The sequence below is a fragment of the Magnolia sinica genome, chromosome 4, assembly GCF_029962835.1.
Source record: "Magnolia sinica isolate HGM2019 chromosome 4, MsV1, whole genome shotgun sequence".
Classification (NCBI taxonomy): Eukaryota; Viridiplantae; Streptophyta; class Magnoliopsida; order Magnoliales; family Magnoliaceae; genus Magnolia; species Magnolia sinica.
Genome location: NC_080576.1, coordinates 10,719,936 through 10,737,558, shown reverse-complemented (window position 1 = coordinate 10,737,558; position 17,623 = coordinate 10,719,936). Strand labels below are relative to the sequence as shown.

Genomic DNA, 17,623 nt, shown 5'->3' with positions numbered 1-17,623 from the left:
AAAAAAAAAAAAAAGAAAAAAAAAAAAAAGAAAAAAAAAAGAAAAGAAAGAAAGAAGAAGCCAAAGGCACACTAAAATACTCCATTCTTCTAACAGGTTGTTGATGCATAAATTCCTCAACATGGACTGTTCAATTAATGTGTCCATGGCATCTTTCTTTAACATGGGTTGATATTGTTTGTGAGAGAATCCTAGCATGAATCAACGGCCGAATCCAGCAGTTGAACATCACACCAACGGATCACAATACCCTTAGTATTAAGGCAACCATCTCAGATAACTACATGGATAGAAAAACTGCAATAATTCGAAGTAAATCTTTCAATGTTCTTTGTAATTCTGAAGGATTTGAAAGCAATCTAACAGTTTAAAACTACACCTACATAGGTCAACTAAGAAAATCCCCAACATCAAATAGACTACTATAAGCAACAAAAAATCGGCCATATCACTAGCTAACTGGCACAAGCTGTCATGATAGATGGTGTTATAATGATCATCCTGAGCTTATAAATATGGGTGGAAATGACTTTTCTTGTATCAATAACACATTAGAGCAAAGCATCATCTGGCACACATTTTCGCTATCAAGTTCTATTTCTTTCAAGCTAACTTTTGAATTCTCAAAGAATGAAAATGCTCCACCTGAGTTTAAGCCACAGGAGCTCACTTAAACGAAAGAGTGTAATATAAATGCAATAAAATGCTCAACTCCACTTAGAATCTGTATTCCAATGATACCGTTGTGCTCTGAGGATATCTCTGCAAACCATCCATCAGTTGGATCCTATCTTGAGATAACATTGCTATGAAGAGCGAGAAGAACTTTGGCACTAGTGCCAATTGTGATGAAGGATACACATGCAATTAGATTTACGTGGGGTTTGTTTATTTTTCATTTTACAACATAAACGGACTGTAAATAAGTAATTTTTATATTTTATGGTTGCTTGAAAAAAATTATTTTATAATTTTCATCAAAATCATGACACAACCACTTTAATACCGGACGAAATTGTGACTGTAAAATATGTGGGAACCACTGTTATGCATGTTGCTGATCCACATTGTTTATCTCTTCTCCATGCTTGTTTTAGGGCATGATCCAAAAAACGGATACAAAGCTCAAGTGGACAACGCCACAGGAAAGGGGGATTTAAACGCCTACTATTGAAAATTAAAGTAGGCCTAGGGCTCACAGGGATGTGTACCTCTCATCCAACTCATTAATAATGTCACCCCGACATGATGGCAAAACAAAAATATTAGCCTAGTCCAAAACTTCCGTGGCCCCAAAAGAAGAAATGAATGGTAAGCATTCAATTCTTCCTATTTCCTGTAGTGTGGTCCACTTGAGCTTTAGATTTGCCTCATATTTGGGCTCATACCTTAAAATTAATGGGCAAACGGATGGATGACATGGATCAAAACACACACATATTAGTGGGCTCCATAAATTTTTGTGGTAAAAGCTTCATTGCTTCAATTTGAATGCAAAAGCTTTCCAAAAAAGCTTTCTGTTAATGTCAAGTTAACATCAAGAGACTGCTGAAAGTAATTACCAGGTAAATAATAAATACTTATTTACACCTTATTTATATTCTAAATTGAAAAACAAAGATAGAATGCATGGCCCATAATTTCGATTAAAATATCCAAATTATAGATTCCAATTTATATGAATCATGAACTAAGGGCTCATCTATTTAGCCGATTTATATAATAAAGCAACGTAAGTGGGTTATCATTACTATATTGTGGCTTATATTTTGAAGACTTATGTTCAAATGTAACCCAAGACAAAAAAAAAATAAAAATGGTAATCATTAGGAATTTAAATTTAAATAGTATTGCAGTGGAAACCCCGATCAAACATCAAATTGGGGTTGATTTGACAATGAAATAATATAAATTTGTCATCGATTATATAAATATAATAATTTATAATAATATCTACTTTACTATTGTAATTGATAAAAACGCCTAAACCCTAATGTGACTCTTATTTGATTTCAGGACAAAACATCCAATCAGCGCATATTTATTGGATGATTGAAAAATAATAATCCAACAGTCTTATTTTTACAAGCAGGTGCTCACAAATAAGAGATAAGGAATGTTCAACCAATGTGTTTTTGATACTGTTACAATGTAACCGGACGCGGATTGGGTACTACCCCGCTCGCATATTAATCTGTCCGGGCAGGGCTCTGCGGGGCCCACCGTGATGTAAGTGTTTTATCCATGCTGTTCACCGCTTTTCTGGTGTCATTTTAAGGTATGATCCGAAAAATGAGGCAGATCCACTGCTCCAGTGGACCAAACCAAATGAAGAGGCACTGATAATGACACCGACCATTGCTACTTTTCTAAGGGCCAATGTGATGTTTTTTAACCATTCAACCTATTTATAATGTCATGTAGACGTGGATGAAGTGAATACACAAATATCAGCTTGATCCGAAACTTCTCCACCTCCCAAAAAGTTTTTAATGGTGGACGTTCAATCCCCACTTTGTGGTCCACTTAAGCTTTAGACCTGTCTCAATTTTTTATTCATAACTTATAATTATCTGAGAAAAGTGTTGAACGGCGTGGATAAAACACTAACATCACAGTAGGCCCCACGGAGCCCAGCCCGGACGATGGGTAGGACGCAATCCGCATAACTGTGGGTAGAGCTAGGCAAAACAGACCCGATCCGGTGGATCCAACCTGATCAGAACCGAATCGACGGTCTGGATCGATGCGAATCAGGTAGCCCCATCCAAATTCGAAATCTTTTCGGGTCGAGTTCGGATTGGCCCTGATCCGACCCGACCCGACCCGAAAACCCAATTCGAATGGATCCGGACCGATCCGATCCTACCCGATCTGGAGTAATTCTTATTGATCCTTCTACTTTTTCCTGTGGTATGGTTCGCTTGAGCTTTGGATATGCATCAATTTTGAGTTCAACCACTAAAATGATCTGCAAAAATGAATGGACGGCATGGATAAATCACATGCATTCAAGGTGGGCCCCAACAGAGTTTACTATGTATAATAACAAGTGGATTTGCTGGTGTACCGCACACAGCTATGTAGCTGGCTGTAGGCGCTAGCTATAGGTACATGTTGTACCAAGACGAGCACTGACGCTCCTCGAGCTCCGAGTTGTACGAACGGTTCAAAGGATATCAAAGTTATATGGGCCCCATAGTGATGTATTTTTATATCTACACCGTTTATATATTTTTAAAGACTATTATAGAGCATTGTCCAAAAAATGAATAATATCCAAAGATCATCTAGACCACACCACAAATAACAGTAGAGAATGATTTTCATTGTTAAGGAATTTGTGTGGTCCACATGATAGTTAGATATGTCTTATTTTTAATCTCAAGCCTTAAGACGAGCTCGCCAAATGAATGGATGGTTTGAATATAACACATACCCCACCATCAGACCTATAGAACTTGCTAACCTCAATAAAGCAAGTCACAGACTTGCGTGAAAAGAAAGTCTCAACATAATACGTACAGAGAAAGCGTAATACACTTCTTTCATAATCATGTAGGGTCCGCTTTGATGTATATCTTTTATCTAAGCGGTTTATCCATTTTGAGGTATCATTTTAGACGTTGAACACAAAAGTACAATATATTGAAGACTGAAGTGGACCACACCATATCAAATGATCTGAATCATACCCAACCCGATTCGACTCGGTTTCCCTGACCGAGTCGGACTCGGTACGGGTCAAGTCAATCAAGCATCAGATCGGTCCGAGTCAAGTGACCCGGACTCGGTCTCGGATCGAATTGAGTTCGGGTCAGACTATTGGAATTTCGGCTCGGACCGATTTAGGCCCAATCCGATCCGATCTGGACTGATGCATAGCTCTAATTATGGGCTCCACAATTTAATTAATTTAATTTGAAATAACATATATGTAGGGGGTAAAACTTGAGGACGCGGATTGTGTCCTACCCCACCCGTCTTTAGCCACGAACAGGCAGTTCCGTGGGTGGGCCCACTGTGATCCACGGTGTATCCACGACGTCTATCCCTCCCCTCGATCATTTTAAGGCATAAGTACAAAAATCAAGCAGATCCAACACTCAAGTGAACCACACTGCAGATGACTCTCGCATTTAATGCAACTGACATCTAATGCTCTGTGCATTTAATACAACCAAGCTTATTATTTGTTGTGGTCCACTTGAGCGTTGGATTTGCCTCAATTTTGTGCACAATCATTAAAATGATCCGAGGGGAGGGATGGACAGCGTGGATAAACCAATAGATCACAGTGAGCCGCCCACGGAACTGCCCGTTCGTGGCTAAAGACGGGCGGGGGTAGGATGCAATCTGTGTCCAAAACTTGATAGCGCCTGCGTATCGAGCATCATATTCTCACATACTGTCAGATAACAGGACGCGGATTAGCTACTGACAGATTGGGTAGCGAGACTCATTACTGAAGAGACGTACAAGTTTTGTGGTCCCATGATGTTGTATCCGTACCATATCCGTACCGTCCATTCATTTGGATGCATAATTTTAGGGCATCAGCCAAAGCATGAGTAAGATCCAAAACTCGAGTGGACCCCACCATAGAAGACAGTGGAGAGAGTGATGCCATCGTTAGAATTTTTTAAGGGCCACAAAAGATTTAGATCAAGCTAATATTTGTTGTTTTGTTAACTAATGAATATGTTGGATCTCAAATAAACATCACGATGGACCTTAGGAAGGTTTCGAAGGTGGGCGTCACTCTCGTGACCGTTGTTTTCTATGGTGGGGTCTACTCCAAATTTTTATCTACCTCATTATTTGGCTCGTGCCCTAAAATCTCTACAAATGGATGGACGGTGCATATACAACAAATACAGGGCCATGGTGACGTCATTTTAGCAGGAGTTAGCTAGTCCTCCTTGGACGCAGATTGGGGTGTTCATGAACTGAGCTAGCTCGGTTAGCTCGCTCGACTCGAGTCGAAAAAGCTTGATTCGACTCGGTTCAAAGCTGATTTTGGGAGCTTGAAAATGAGTATGAGCTCGCCAGCTCGGCTCAACTCAGATCGAACCAAGCTCAAATCGAACTCGAATCAAAACTAGTTTGGTGACTCTATTACTTTGATATTGATGTTGCTCACCAAGTGTTTGATGAAATGACTCAAAGAAATGTGGCCGGTGGTAAGGAAGGTATGCATATGAAACCAACACTCTTTTTTTCTTGATTTTTATGTTGCTAGAAGGTGTTTGATAAAATACCTTAAAATCATTGCTGCTATTTCAAATATAGTGAGATTTGGAATGTGCAGTCCAGGTATTTGTGAAAATGCCTCAATGACAAACTCGGCTCAATCTTAGCTCAAACTCGGCCCAAGCTGGCCTGAGCTACTGACCGAACCGAGCCAAGCTGCCCAGTCAGGCAAGGACCGAGCTGAGCTAAGTTCGAGCTGAAGTTAGCTAGTGGCCAAACCGAGTCGAGCTGAGGCAGGCTCGACTCAATGTACACCCCTGGACGCGGATTTCCTGCAAAAGCCTTTTGAAGGAAGTTCCTACCTCGACCCGAGTGGGGCCCACTGGATGGCATGTAAACATCATTGTCGAGCTCAGGGATGTTTCATTTGTAAGAAATTTCCAAAAACACCTTTTTTCCTTTAGTACGGCCAACTTTAGTCCTTGGATCTTGATCTTGTAGCCTAAAATGAGCTCACAAAACGGATGGACCTGGTGGATTCCTTACAAACATCTCGGTGGGTCGTACCAAGTTTACAGCGCGGGAACTTCCTGCGTCCATCCGCGTTGCAGGAAATCGCGTTGCAGGAAATCCGCGTCCATCCGAAAGGCATTGCAGGAAATCCGCGTCCCAAATAACACGAAACGGATTAAGTACTCCCCCTGCCACCAACCCCGTGGCTGGTGGTCGGTGCTCTGTGAGCCTCACCATGATGTGTGTGTTTCATCCATTTTTAAAGATCATTTTAGGGCTTTAAAATGAGATAGATATAAATGTCAGGCGGATCACACCACAGGAAAACAATAGTGATTGGATATCCACCATTTAAATCCTCCTAAGGCCCGGTGTACTGTTTATTTGACATCCAATCTGTTGATTAGGTCATACGGACCCAGATGAAAGAAAAAACAACTATCAGCTTGATCCACGACTTTTATGGCCCCCAAAATACTTTTAATGGTCAACCTTTATTGAACACTTTTTCCTGTAATGTGGACCACCTGAGATTGGGATATATCTAATTTTTGGTCTCATATATAAAATGACCTAGAAAAATAGATGGACCGAATGGATGAAACAAATACATCATTGTGGGGCCCACAGAGCACCGACCATCAGCCATTGGCTGGTGGCAGGGGAGTTACCAATCCGTTTCCAAATAACACCGGTAAATGAATCAGTCAATGGCTTGAAAGTCAAAGCAAAAACGTCCTCAGTCCCACACAGCCAGCCAGCAACTCGGAACAAAACCGCGTCCTCATACTCTTTAAAAATTCCTCGAACGGTCAGCTCAACTCCTTCCATTTCCTGTTTCTTTCCTTCTCTCTATAAATATTCTCCTTTTCTTCCATCCTCACAACCACACTCCCTCTCCCTCTCCCTCTCCCTCTCCCTATCTCTCTCTCTATAGAAATGGGTGTGAAGGGATTCGTGGAAGGTGGCCTTGCCTCCATCGTCGCCGGCTGCTCGACTCACCCTCTCGACCTCATCAAGGTCCGTCTCCAGCTCCATGGAGAAGCTCAAACCGCCACCATCGCCTCCTGCCCACCCCGTGTGGGCCCCATCTCCGTCGGGGCCCGCATCATCCGCACTGAAGGCCTCCCCGCCCTCTTCTCCGGCATCTCCGCTACCGTCCTTCGCCAGACCCTCTACTCCACCACACGCATGGGCCTCTACGAGATCCTCAAATCCAGATGGTCCGATCCCGACTCCGCCACCATCCCCCTCCACCGTAAGATCGCCGCCGGCCTCATCGCTGGCGCCGTGGGCGCAGCCGTCGGCAATCCCGCCGACGTTGCTATGGTCCGAATGCAGGCCGACGGGCGACTCCCGCAGGAGCAGCGCCGGAACTACCGCAGCGTGGTGGATGCGATCAGACGGATGGCGAAGCAGGAGGGCGTTACGAGCCTGTGGCGAGGATCGTCGCTGACCGTCAATCGGGCGATGATTGTGACCGCGTCGCAGCTGGCGACGTACGATCAGGTGAAGGAGATGGTGTTGGAGAAGGGGCTGATGAACGATGGGATCGGGACCCACGTGGCGGCGAGCTTCGCTGCGGGGTTCGTGGCGGCGGTAGCGTCGAACCCGGTGGATGTGATAAAGACGAGGGTGATGAATATGAGGGTGGGGGAAGGGGAGAAGCCACCGTACGCCGGGGCGCTAGATTGCGCCGTGAAGACAGTGCGCTCGGAAGGGGCGATGGCGCTTTATAAGGGGTTCGTGCCCACCATTTCCAGACAGGGGCCTTTCACGGTCGTTCTCTTTGTTACGCTTGAGCAGGTTCGGAAGCTACTCAAGGACTTCTGATTCAATGCCAGTGATGATGACCGTGGACACAAATTTCTAGCCGTGGGATTTTTTTTTGAACTTTTTATATTATTACTGGATTTTTATTTTTATTTTTATTTCCTGACTATTGGGAGGGAGCAAGCTGTTTTTCTTCGGATGAGTTTGTAGCTCTTGAGAATTTCATAATGAGATTTTTTTGAAGTTATATCTTGAGTAAGCAATTGATACTCGGGTAGAGTGGATAGTTGATGCCTGGGCACTAAAAAATTGCACAAGTGGTGTACAGCTGATTTAAATTAGACGGTCACAGTTATGCCACTGAATTGAATGATTCCTAATGTTTGGGCGGTTGAAATGAAAAATAGTCAACTGAATGAATTCCAGGAGCAAATGTTCGTTAGCTTTTGGATGATCCCCTCTCCGTAATCTCGAGTCCCATGATATGAACGGTTTGATCTGAGTCAGTGTCCTGCGTGTGTAAATTTCTGCCTACATGCCATCCCTCGCTTGTACACTAAAAAGCTAATCAGGTAATGCATGAATGTCCACGAGGTAGCATGAGTAACTTCCTAATAATAATAATAATAAATTGGATATAATTCAATGACTTTTTAAATGGGACTGCAATCACCTCATTTGGATGGACGCGGATTATATACCTACAGGTTGAGTAGGGGGACTCCCACTGAAGTGATGTCACCGTGTTACGTGGAACCCACCATGATGTGTGTATTGAATCCACACCATCCATTCATTCATTTGGAGAGATCATTTTAGGGCATGAGACAAAGATTGAGTTAGATCCAAATCTGGAGTGGACTCCACCACAGAAAACAGTGGGAAGAGTGACACCCACCGTTGAAACCTTCCTGACGTCCACTATGATGTTTATCTGAGATCAAACATGCTCATAAATTAAGACAGACATGAAAGAATGGAACACATAAATTTCAGCTTGATCGAAAACTTTTGTGACCCTTGGAAATTTTTAACGGTGGGTGTCACTCTCTCCACTGTTTTCTGTGGTGGGGTTCATTCGTGCTCTTGATTAACCGAATTCTTTGGCCCATGCCCTAAATTGATATCTCCAAATGGATGGTCGGGATGGATACAACACATACATCATGGTGGGTACCACAGAACTTGGTTACGTGGCAAGTCTCACTACTCAGCTTGTCATAGCTAATCCGCATCCCAATTAGACATATATGAGCATTTAAAAGTACGCTCAAAATCCATGGTGATATTGGTAACGATTCTCTTCTATTTTTAACATCATGCGATTCCTCGAAAATGATCATGACTCCCTTGTTACAAGTTAGATTAGTGTAACCATGAGATGATTGAAGAAATAATTCGGCAAGCTTTTAAGAGAGATTAAAAACATCTCATTTAGACATTGTTTGATCTTTTAAAACTGAGTTCAAAATTCATAATGACGTTTGCAATCATTTCCAACATCAGACAGCCTCACAAAAACAATCGTAATTCCTTCATAACATGTTGGATCAAATCGGTTTTAAGCTCATTAAAAAAACAATTTGATGAGTTTTATAATGAGACTGAAATTATCTCATTTAGACATTATTTGATATTTCAAAATAAATACTAAAGTCCATCTCACGGGCAATTTTTTTAAGAAAGAATGAAAATTTTGCAATATTTTTCTTCTTATTTTCTTTCCAAACAAGCTTAGAACCCATTCTTGTTAAGTGGTAGTTCTATTGGAGAGAATAGAGAAGATTGCCACTGAATTTTAAAAAAGCACCAAAATTTACTTTAAAAAAGATTTAGCTAGACAGTAGCGGCCTTTATTGATGCAAAGAGGTACAGTATTGATACAAAGCTCAGTGCGGGACATTTTTTTAAAAAAGGAAATTCAAAAAGTCCGTGCAAAAAAATAAAAAATAAAAAAGAAATGTTGGTGCTTGCACGGAACGTTGACTGCATTTACCTAGAAACAAAAAATTCCCTTTTTCATATCGTTATGCATCAACCACACTATCTAAAGTTCAGCGAGCATAAAGGGTGGGGATAGCCTGGCGGTTTGCTCAGCACGTATAAACAGCCATCCATTTACACACATGTGCAAGCATGACACGTGTGTTGAGGATCCAACCCATCCATCAGGTTGGTTGACTTTGTATATTATCTGACCTAAAAGTTGGCGGGTCTACCGATCAAGTTGGATACAGTATAATAAAATAGATGGATGGCTTTGAAAAGCTCTGACCAATTTTATTTCAGCCTGGTGGACCAGCCTTTTATACTTTCCAACAAAACTCGACCAGCTTGGATCTGTAACCGTGTGCCATGCTGGCACGTGGGTATGTAGATGGTCCATCTTATACCTTCGAAAATCTTAAGAAATGGGCGAAGTGCAGGTAATCCTCCGATTCAAGTTGTCCACTAGCTTGGCCGTGGGTGCGATGCCAGATTCAGTACGTAGGACCCACCATGGATGGTCCCATGAACAGTCTTTAAAAAAAAAAAAAAAACCTGTAAAGATGATCGTAAGCATTAGGAAATGGGGATCTCACTGCAATAAATCTGAGCTTTTCATCATGTGGACCACACTAACTCATTGTGTAACAGCGTAGAAAACAAACGGATGGTCAGAAAGCTTTGTTTTTACACATTGTGGCCCACCTGAGTGAAAGCAGCTTGACTCTGAGGCACAAGACGTAGTCAGTGTGTTCCACTTGATACGAATCTCAAAATTTCATACGTGCTATATTGGAATATGTGCTTGCTTGCAGTTGACCAGGGCCATGTTGGCCGAGCAAACCTCTGTTACAGTACATAAAATGCGAACCCACACAAATCCAGATTTTGCTGAATGCAATTGGTTTTGCAGTTCCGGCATGCATAAAACATGCCCATGGTGTACCTGGAAACAAGAAATCACCAATCAGATCCTACCAACATCTGCGAGAATCCGAAATCTTCAGACACTTCCCTAGTGTGAAACCTCAGCCGCCCATCCCAGCATGGCCCAGTGGCAGCATCAGGTTTCCTTAAAGCTTAAGCAACTGCCTCACTAGATATAAACTATATAATCATGATAGGAAAACTATATAATCATGATAGGAAAAAGAAAAAAGAAAGAAACCAAAGCTAGAAAACCAATGAACTTCTGAGGAGAGGGCGGCGTTACTGAAAAGATGGAAGAAGACTAGTAATTGAAGACTGACAGAAAATGGAATAACTAGACAAAGCATTATTTTGACTATACAAAGAGAACATTAGCCTTAGGGTCTCACACATCACACCCTGTATCATCTGGAGTTGATCCTTGTTGTAGGACTGAGTAGTGGACCCTCAGGAACCCTACTCGTTCCCAGAATCTGAAGCTCAGTTACAAGATGGGAGCGCCGTTCCTTCAAGAAGTTGAGTCGGTTTGTCAGCTTGGTCAATGCAGATTGTGTAGAAACCATTCCCTGGCATGGACAATTGCACAAAGTTTCAGCTTTCTAATATTCTGATAAATCCAGAAGCTATTGAAGAGCCTTTTGGAATGTCTGGGCACCCCCAAGTTGCTGGCAGAACACAAGGTGGTGAAATGAACAACTGTACATCCGGCGCCCAGAATCACGTTTGGTTTTTCTGCCTTTTCCTCCCAAAATCAATCTCCCTTACCTTTCAAGTAGGAACTAAAACATAATGATGGATATTAATTTGGGCAGAAAAGTATTGGCGCATCCAAATGTACCCTTAAATTTCAACATGCGTGATTATCTCAAGGTAAGACGTGGTTTCATTTTCAGAAATGCAGACAAGGGAGTATGATGAGAAGACCAACCTCAACCTTCCCATTAGCTTTCTTAGATGAAGCTTGAGGCACAGCTTTCAACGGCTCCTCCGTGGGAAAACTAGCAGTTGTTGCCCCAAAGGATTTGGTAGTGTTTTGACTTGTCGAATCGGGTTGCTGCTTCTGTGGAGGTTTTTTGTTTAGTACCTTCCCGTTCGCTTTCTTAGAAGAAGCTTGAGCCCCAACTACCAATGGCTCCTCTGTAGACGAACTAGCAGTCGCCACCAACAATTTGGTAATGTTTTGACCTGCTGAATCGGTATGCTGCTTCTGCGGAGGTTGCTTGTTTGGTAAAGATGGTGGTTCTTGTATTGCAACTTTCTCACACCTTGCTCCATGCAATGCATCCTGTTTACATAGTATTCAGCATCTATGCTCCAATTCAGAAAACTGTACAACATTTTCAATAGATAACGGTGTTGAATAAAGATGTCGATATGGCAATTACAGAGCCAAATCTACCATCTTTTATTGTTTGTATGCTCATATATATTAAGATAGAGAACTGATTGCCTATATCCGGTTGTATACTACAGCCCAATCTTTTATACCTCTAGAAATTTTTGTTTCCACTTTTCCTCCAAAAATATCATGTATTTCTAGTGAAAAATGCTTATAAAAGTCGGTGGCAGGTTCAATTAACCTACAGCCACTTGTAGGCAATCAGTCCCCTTTTGGGTATGTTATATGAACCGCACTAGCCTAACTATGCATAGTCAGGTGGGGGCGTGTGAACATGCATGAGATCCACACCCATACATCAGGCGCATCACCTCATGCTCGCCCTGGAACCAAAAAATCAGACCTGCCAAAAACTCATGTAGGAAACACCGCAGGGAAGAGTTGGGATGGGACACCCACCATTAGTTGAGTGTGGGGCCCACCATGGTATATAAATGCGACCCAATTTGTTTATTTGATGTGAATCATCAGGATGAAGGATCTTTCCAAAAATCAGGATGTTCCAAAACATAGGTGGACCACATAACGTAAATTAGAGGTTTTGGTGTGATTTTACATTATTTCCTATGGTGAAACCCGAGTTTTGGATCAGTGTGATGTTCAGGATCAAGGCCAAACATTAGGTGGCATGCCTGATGAACGATGTGGATCTTATGCACATTAAGTCACTTGCCCCACAGAGGTTGTAGGCATGCTCCTGCCCTACAACGAGTAGTCATGCAAAGTGAAAATTTGAGGATGAAGTTCCTGTTATGTGGAATGAGATTAGCTGAGTGCATTAGGAAAGTCGAAACAAAAGTTCTAGGAGTATCTAAAGGGAAACACCTCTCGTATAAGGAAACTTAGTGGTGGAATGACGAGGTCCAAAACGCTATTAGTGACTTCTTTGAAGGCTGGGAAGCAACTAAAAATGAGGAAAATTCAGCAGGTTGTTATCGGAAAGTACATTAGATGTGGTTTCATTTTCGGGCATGCAGATAAAGGAGCATGATGAGAAGACCCAGCTCAGCCTTCCCATTGGCTTTCTTATAAGAAGCTTGAGACCCAGCTGTCAATGGCTCCTCCGTAGGCAAACTAGCAGTTGCCCCTAAGGATTTGGTACTGTTTTGACCTGCAAAGCTGTCTGCTGCTACTGGGAAGTTTTTTTGTTTGGTACCTTCCCATTGGCTTTCTTAGAAGATGCTTGAGGTCCAACTATCAATGGCTCCTCTGTAGACGAACTAGCAGTTGCCCCCAAGGATTTGGTACTGTTTTGACCTATTGGATCTGGCTGCTGCTTCTAGGGAGGCTGCTCATTTCGTAAAGATAGTGATTCTTGTGTTACAACTTTCTCACAGGTTGCTGCTCCACGCAACACATCCTGTTTGCATAGTAAACAGCATCTATAACCCAATTCAGGAAACATGTACATCGTTTTCAATAGACAGCTGTGTTATTAAACATGTTGATGTGGCAATTAGTGAGCCAAATCTATTGTCTTTTAATATTTAAGATACAGAACTGATTACCTATATTCGGTTGTACCTTACAACCCATTTATTATTATGCCTTTTCTTTCCACTTCTCTTTTGAAAATATCATATATTTCAAGGGAAAGATGCTTGTAGAAGTCGGTTGCTGGTTCAGCCAACCTACAGCCACTTGTAGTCAATCATTCCCCTTTTAGGTATGTTATATGTGCATGTTTTCTGAATTATTGTATTGTATGCATCCACTCAGAGATCTTGTGAATAAGTATGGTCTTCATGGGGACAGCCTTTTTCTAATGTAGAAAGGCAGACATGTTCAGTTCCAGCGGCAAAACCGAAACAGAATTGAGTCTGTTGACAGTTATGGTTGATACCCTAATTAGTTAAGATTCTTGGATAGCTCCCATAGAGAAAAATGCAGCTCCTCATCGTCATTTTTTTACCTTTCTCGGGCCCATTTATTGAATCCATTTTGTATCTTTGCTTAATGTATTGCTTTTGTAGGCAGTCAAGTAGATGCAATTGCTAGCTCAATGAGCTGAATAAGACATTCAGCCACCTGATTACAATGAATGCAATCAACTTTGGAAAATTATGTAAAATGAATTGTTCAGAGATATTGAAAGATAGCCGTCTGTATTTAGGACAGTTATATAAGGGACACTTAATAAAGAGTTGTAACATGGCATCTGTAACGACCATGATTTTTGAGACCTATATGAGAACCAAACTAACCAAATTAATAAATTGATTTTGCAGTCATTAACAAAAACCAAGCACTAAGACTAGTCAGTAGAAGTACACCATCGGTGAAAGGATAGGTCAAGGGATCAACTCCTAACACTACAGTATTTTCTTTCTTGCCAAAATTTATAAAAACCCTGGTGGAACCTTCTAGACCCAGGAGCTCTTTCTCTATATAAAGGGGGGTAAACGCAGGATTTCTACAGAGAAACCCTAAACCCTAAGGAGCTGCCAGACGTGTGAGAGAGAGAGGCCCTATAAAAGAGGAGCCTCCGCCGGTAAGTTTTCATCGATTTTATCTTATTTCTTTGTAATTCCTATCTAAAAACCCTAGATCTAACCAATGGACGTGGCAGCTTCAACCTACGTTTATCGTTTTGATCTGTGGAGAAGCTTTTGAAGAAAAGGAAACGGCTTCTGTTTTAAATTATGTATGATGGGCAATTGGCTGCGAGGAATCTAGCCGAATCAGTCTGGGGAGATTTGAATCAACGAATCTTAAAATTGAACCATGTCAAAAACTTCGAACCTTAGAGTGATACGACTGAGGGATTTCCCACAGCGATCTACAATTTTTAAAGACAATGATGGTTATATCGAAAAACAATTTTCAAATCAACAGTTATAAATTTTAATTTCAGATTCAAGTGATCCTTTGGTTTCTCCGAATTCGACAAAGAGAAAAACCATTGGATGGGTTGAATCTAATTATAAGAACATCTTATGTTAAGAAGAAGAGAAGAAAACCTAGAATTTTCGAAAAATCAGATCGTGTAACAGAACCTATCCGACTTCGATCGATTGATCGATCGAACAATTTGATTTTTGTCCAACGAGCAAAACTAAAATTTTTATTGAATTTCGATTGATCAAAGTCTAGGTTCAATCGATCAAGAATCTCCTCGAGCAATCTCGATCGATTGAGGACACCGATCGAGAATGACCAAAACTGTCCAACAACTAAATCGAATTAAATCTAATCCATTTCGATTGATCGATGGTCAGTGTTCAATCGATCGAATGTGACCAATTTTGTCTAGAGACTTGAGACCATAAATTCAAAATTTTATCGATCCATAGCCGATGATGGCCGTCGAGCTAGCTCAATCAATCGACAATCCCTGTTGTTTTCCAAATTTATTTTAAAGGATTAATGTTGGGTAATCTTGTTTTGATAAAAGGTGAACCCCACTTATTGGGATAATGTTATCGAATTGTAATATGTTAAATCATTTTAATATGAATTCGACGTATAGATTCCTAAGCGTCAAATTATTCGAAGGATTTGACCCTAACGCGAATAGGTGAGTAAATCCCAACGTGTCTCATATCTGTACGATTTAGATAGATGATTTGATGGTTGTGATTGCTTGGATTGATATGGTTGCCATGATATATTTAGTGTTATTCTTACTTTATGATTCATGGTTTGAGAGATTTCTAACATTGAACATGTAAACATGCCAATCATTGATATTATGGAATTCGTTGTTCCTCTAAGAGAGATGTATCTATGGACTACACATGCTAATGCATAGACATTGAGCACGCATTACATGCATTCATCATGATTACATGCACACCTTGAGCCTGGGTTCCTGGGGGATTTCCCTAGATGGTTTCGCCTGGAAGATTCGTTGTCAGATGCCCACAATAATGGAAACCTACTCACGGAGTAGATATATGATTGCCCAAGCCTACCTAGGTGGATGTCTGACGAGAGCAGATTGCCCATGCCTACCTACGGTGGATGTTTGTCAAGTATAGCTTTCAGGTTGATGGATATCCAACCCAAGCAAGTGGACGATCATCCCACATGACATGCATCTCATGACACCTCCGCACTCACATCTATGTTGCATACATACTATTTCATCTTTGTTGTACTATCTTATATTGTGCTATGTATGAACCATGTTGGGTTCACTCACTAGCCTGGCTAGCTAATGTTGTGGATTAACAACCGTACAGAGACAAACGATGCAAGGCAATCAAATTAGGTATTGGAGAATGAGGCCAGATTAGCGGATGAGACTTAGGACCAATGGTCGTATTTGGTGGAAGATGAACTTGACGCATTAGATGGATGATTTTGTTATGAAATTAGTTGATAGGGATTTATTTCTATTCTTTTAGTTATTGATGTTGGATCTGATATTTTATGGTTTATAGTTAAGATTTGTTAAAGATGATATTTCATATTATAGTTAAATAAAGGTCCCAAATGGGTGGGCAGTTGATTTTGGAGTTTTATGTTGTAGTTGTGAATGTGATGGAATAAGTAGCAATAATGGACGTGTAATGGTGTGGATGTTTGTATGTTTGTGTTGTGTGGACCTGGAATACCTTAAAATGTGTCTCATAGCAATTGTTTGATGAGTGGATTATGTACACTTGGTGTACGAGTCATGGACCGTAACTCGGGACTGAGGGTGCACACTTCGTATCCGAAGTGCGGGGCGTGACAACATCCCTTAGAAACAATCTACCATTTTCATCTTATAAATTAGGTATGCTATCAGGGTTCCTCTCCTTTTTAAGTGCTTCACGTTTCACGTATTCTAATTCATCTCTGCGAACTCTTAGTTCATGCATGAAAATTGTGCAAATCATGTTTGTGCTAACATGTATCCCAGACACATGAAGTGCATACTGCTCTTTAAGAACAAAAAAAAACACTGATAGAAATAATAGGCCTTTCAGGTACTTGTGGCAGAAATTTGTAAACCTTAACAGTCATCAAATAATATCAGAAGAAAGCAATTAAAAGAAAAAGGTCAATATGAAAGACATACCTCACTTCTAGCCAACCTTTCACGGCTATGTTCAGGAGCTGTAATTTCAACATTGTTCTGTTGAGCCTTCCTGCATTTAAAAGATAAAAATCATAAAGAAAGTAATTGAATAATAAGCTATCCACCAAAAACAAAACTGCTTAAAAAAATCAACTATGCAAAATCCACTTTTGAACATGCTTCCAGATATCAAAGAGGTTCATACACTCATAAAGGCTGCCACTACACGTAGTTACCAGGAAATAATACTTGTTTTAGGGATTTCTCATAAAAACAATACTTGTTTTAGGGGTTTGAATGAGCCTGGTGGTGGCTGTCAAAGCCCGCTTGGGCTGGCTCCCCAGATTAGATCTAGGTACAGGTCTGGTCAAGTACCCATTCCAAAAGCTTAAATTAGTAGGATCAGGCTAGGCTGGGCTGTCATGGCTCAGACTGAAGAGAGCTGGGAGACCCTAGTTTCAATCTTCCCACCTGCTTTCAAAGAAATCATATCCTTGACGTGTATGAAACTCCTCTCTAAAAGAAGGGAGAGGTAAAAGGTTTTTTTAGATGGGTGCCAGATGGTGATCATTGAAGAGGTTCAATGAGGGGTTAGGAAGTTGATTATCATGGTTTGGGGAATGAATGCGGTATAAAAGGTGGGAAAAGGAAAACAGGGGTTACTGGTTTAGTGGAATTGAATTTCTGCGCCTTGGTAACCCATGTTTTATTAACAAATTTTCAGGGGCATGGAAATTGGATTTCCACGCCACCATCATCATCAAAGCCTTTGGCGACACGAATCCTATCTCACCATTCCGCACCTCCAAAATTTCTATTAA

The 17,623-nt window shown here is 41.1% G+C and overlaps 2 protein-coding genes across 6 annotated transcripts in view; one reads left to right on the top strand and one right to left on the bottom strand.

Moving 5' to 3' along the window:
- The first annotated feature begins 6,395 nt into the window (after positions 1–6,395).
- On the top strand, positions 6,396–7,599 carry LOC131244355 (mitochondrial uncoupling protein 5-like). Its single transcript, XM_058243977.1, has one exon. It carries the CDS (start codon positions 6,646–6,648, stop codon positions 7,537–7,539), a length of 894 nt encoding a protein of 297 aa, XP_058099960.1. The 5' UTR covers positions 6,396–6,645; the 3' UTR covers positions 7,540–7,599.
- Positions 7,600–10,686: 3,087 nt separating this feature from the next.
- Positions 10,687–17,623, bottom strand: part of LOC131242418 (rho GTPase-activating protein 7-like) — a 37,481-nt gene continuing 30,544 nt past the window's right edge. For all 5 annotated transcript variants that reach the window (XM_058241027.1, XM_058241030.1, XM_058241026.1 and 2 more), the window contains 3 exons: positions 16,803–16,872; positions 11,324–11,680; positions 10,687–10,961 (listed from right to left, as the gene is read on the bottom strand). In XM_058241027.1, coding sequence (XP_058097010.1) covers positions 10,800–10,961; positions 11,324–11,680; positions 16,803–16,872 — 589 coding nt within the window. In that variant the 3' untranslated portion in view covers positions 10,687–10,799. The remainder of the gene's footprint in view (positions 10,962–11,323; positions 11,681–16,802; positions 16,873–17,623) is intronic.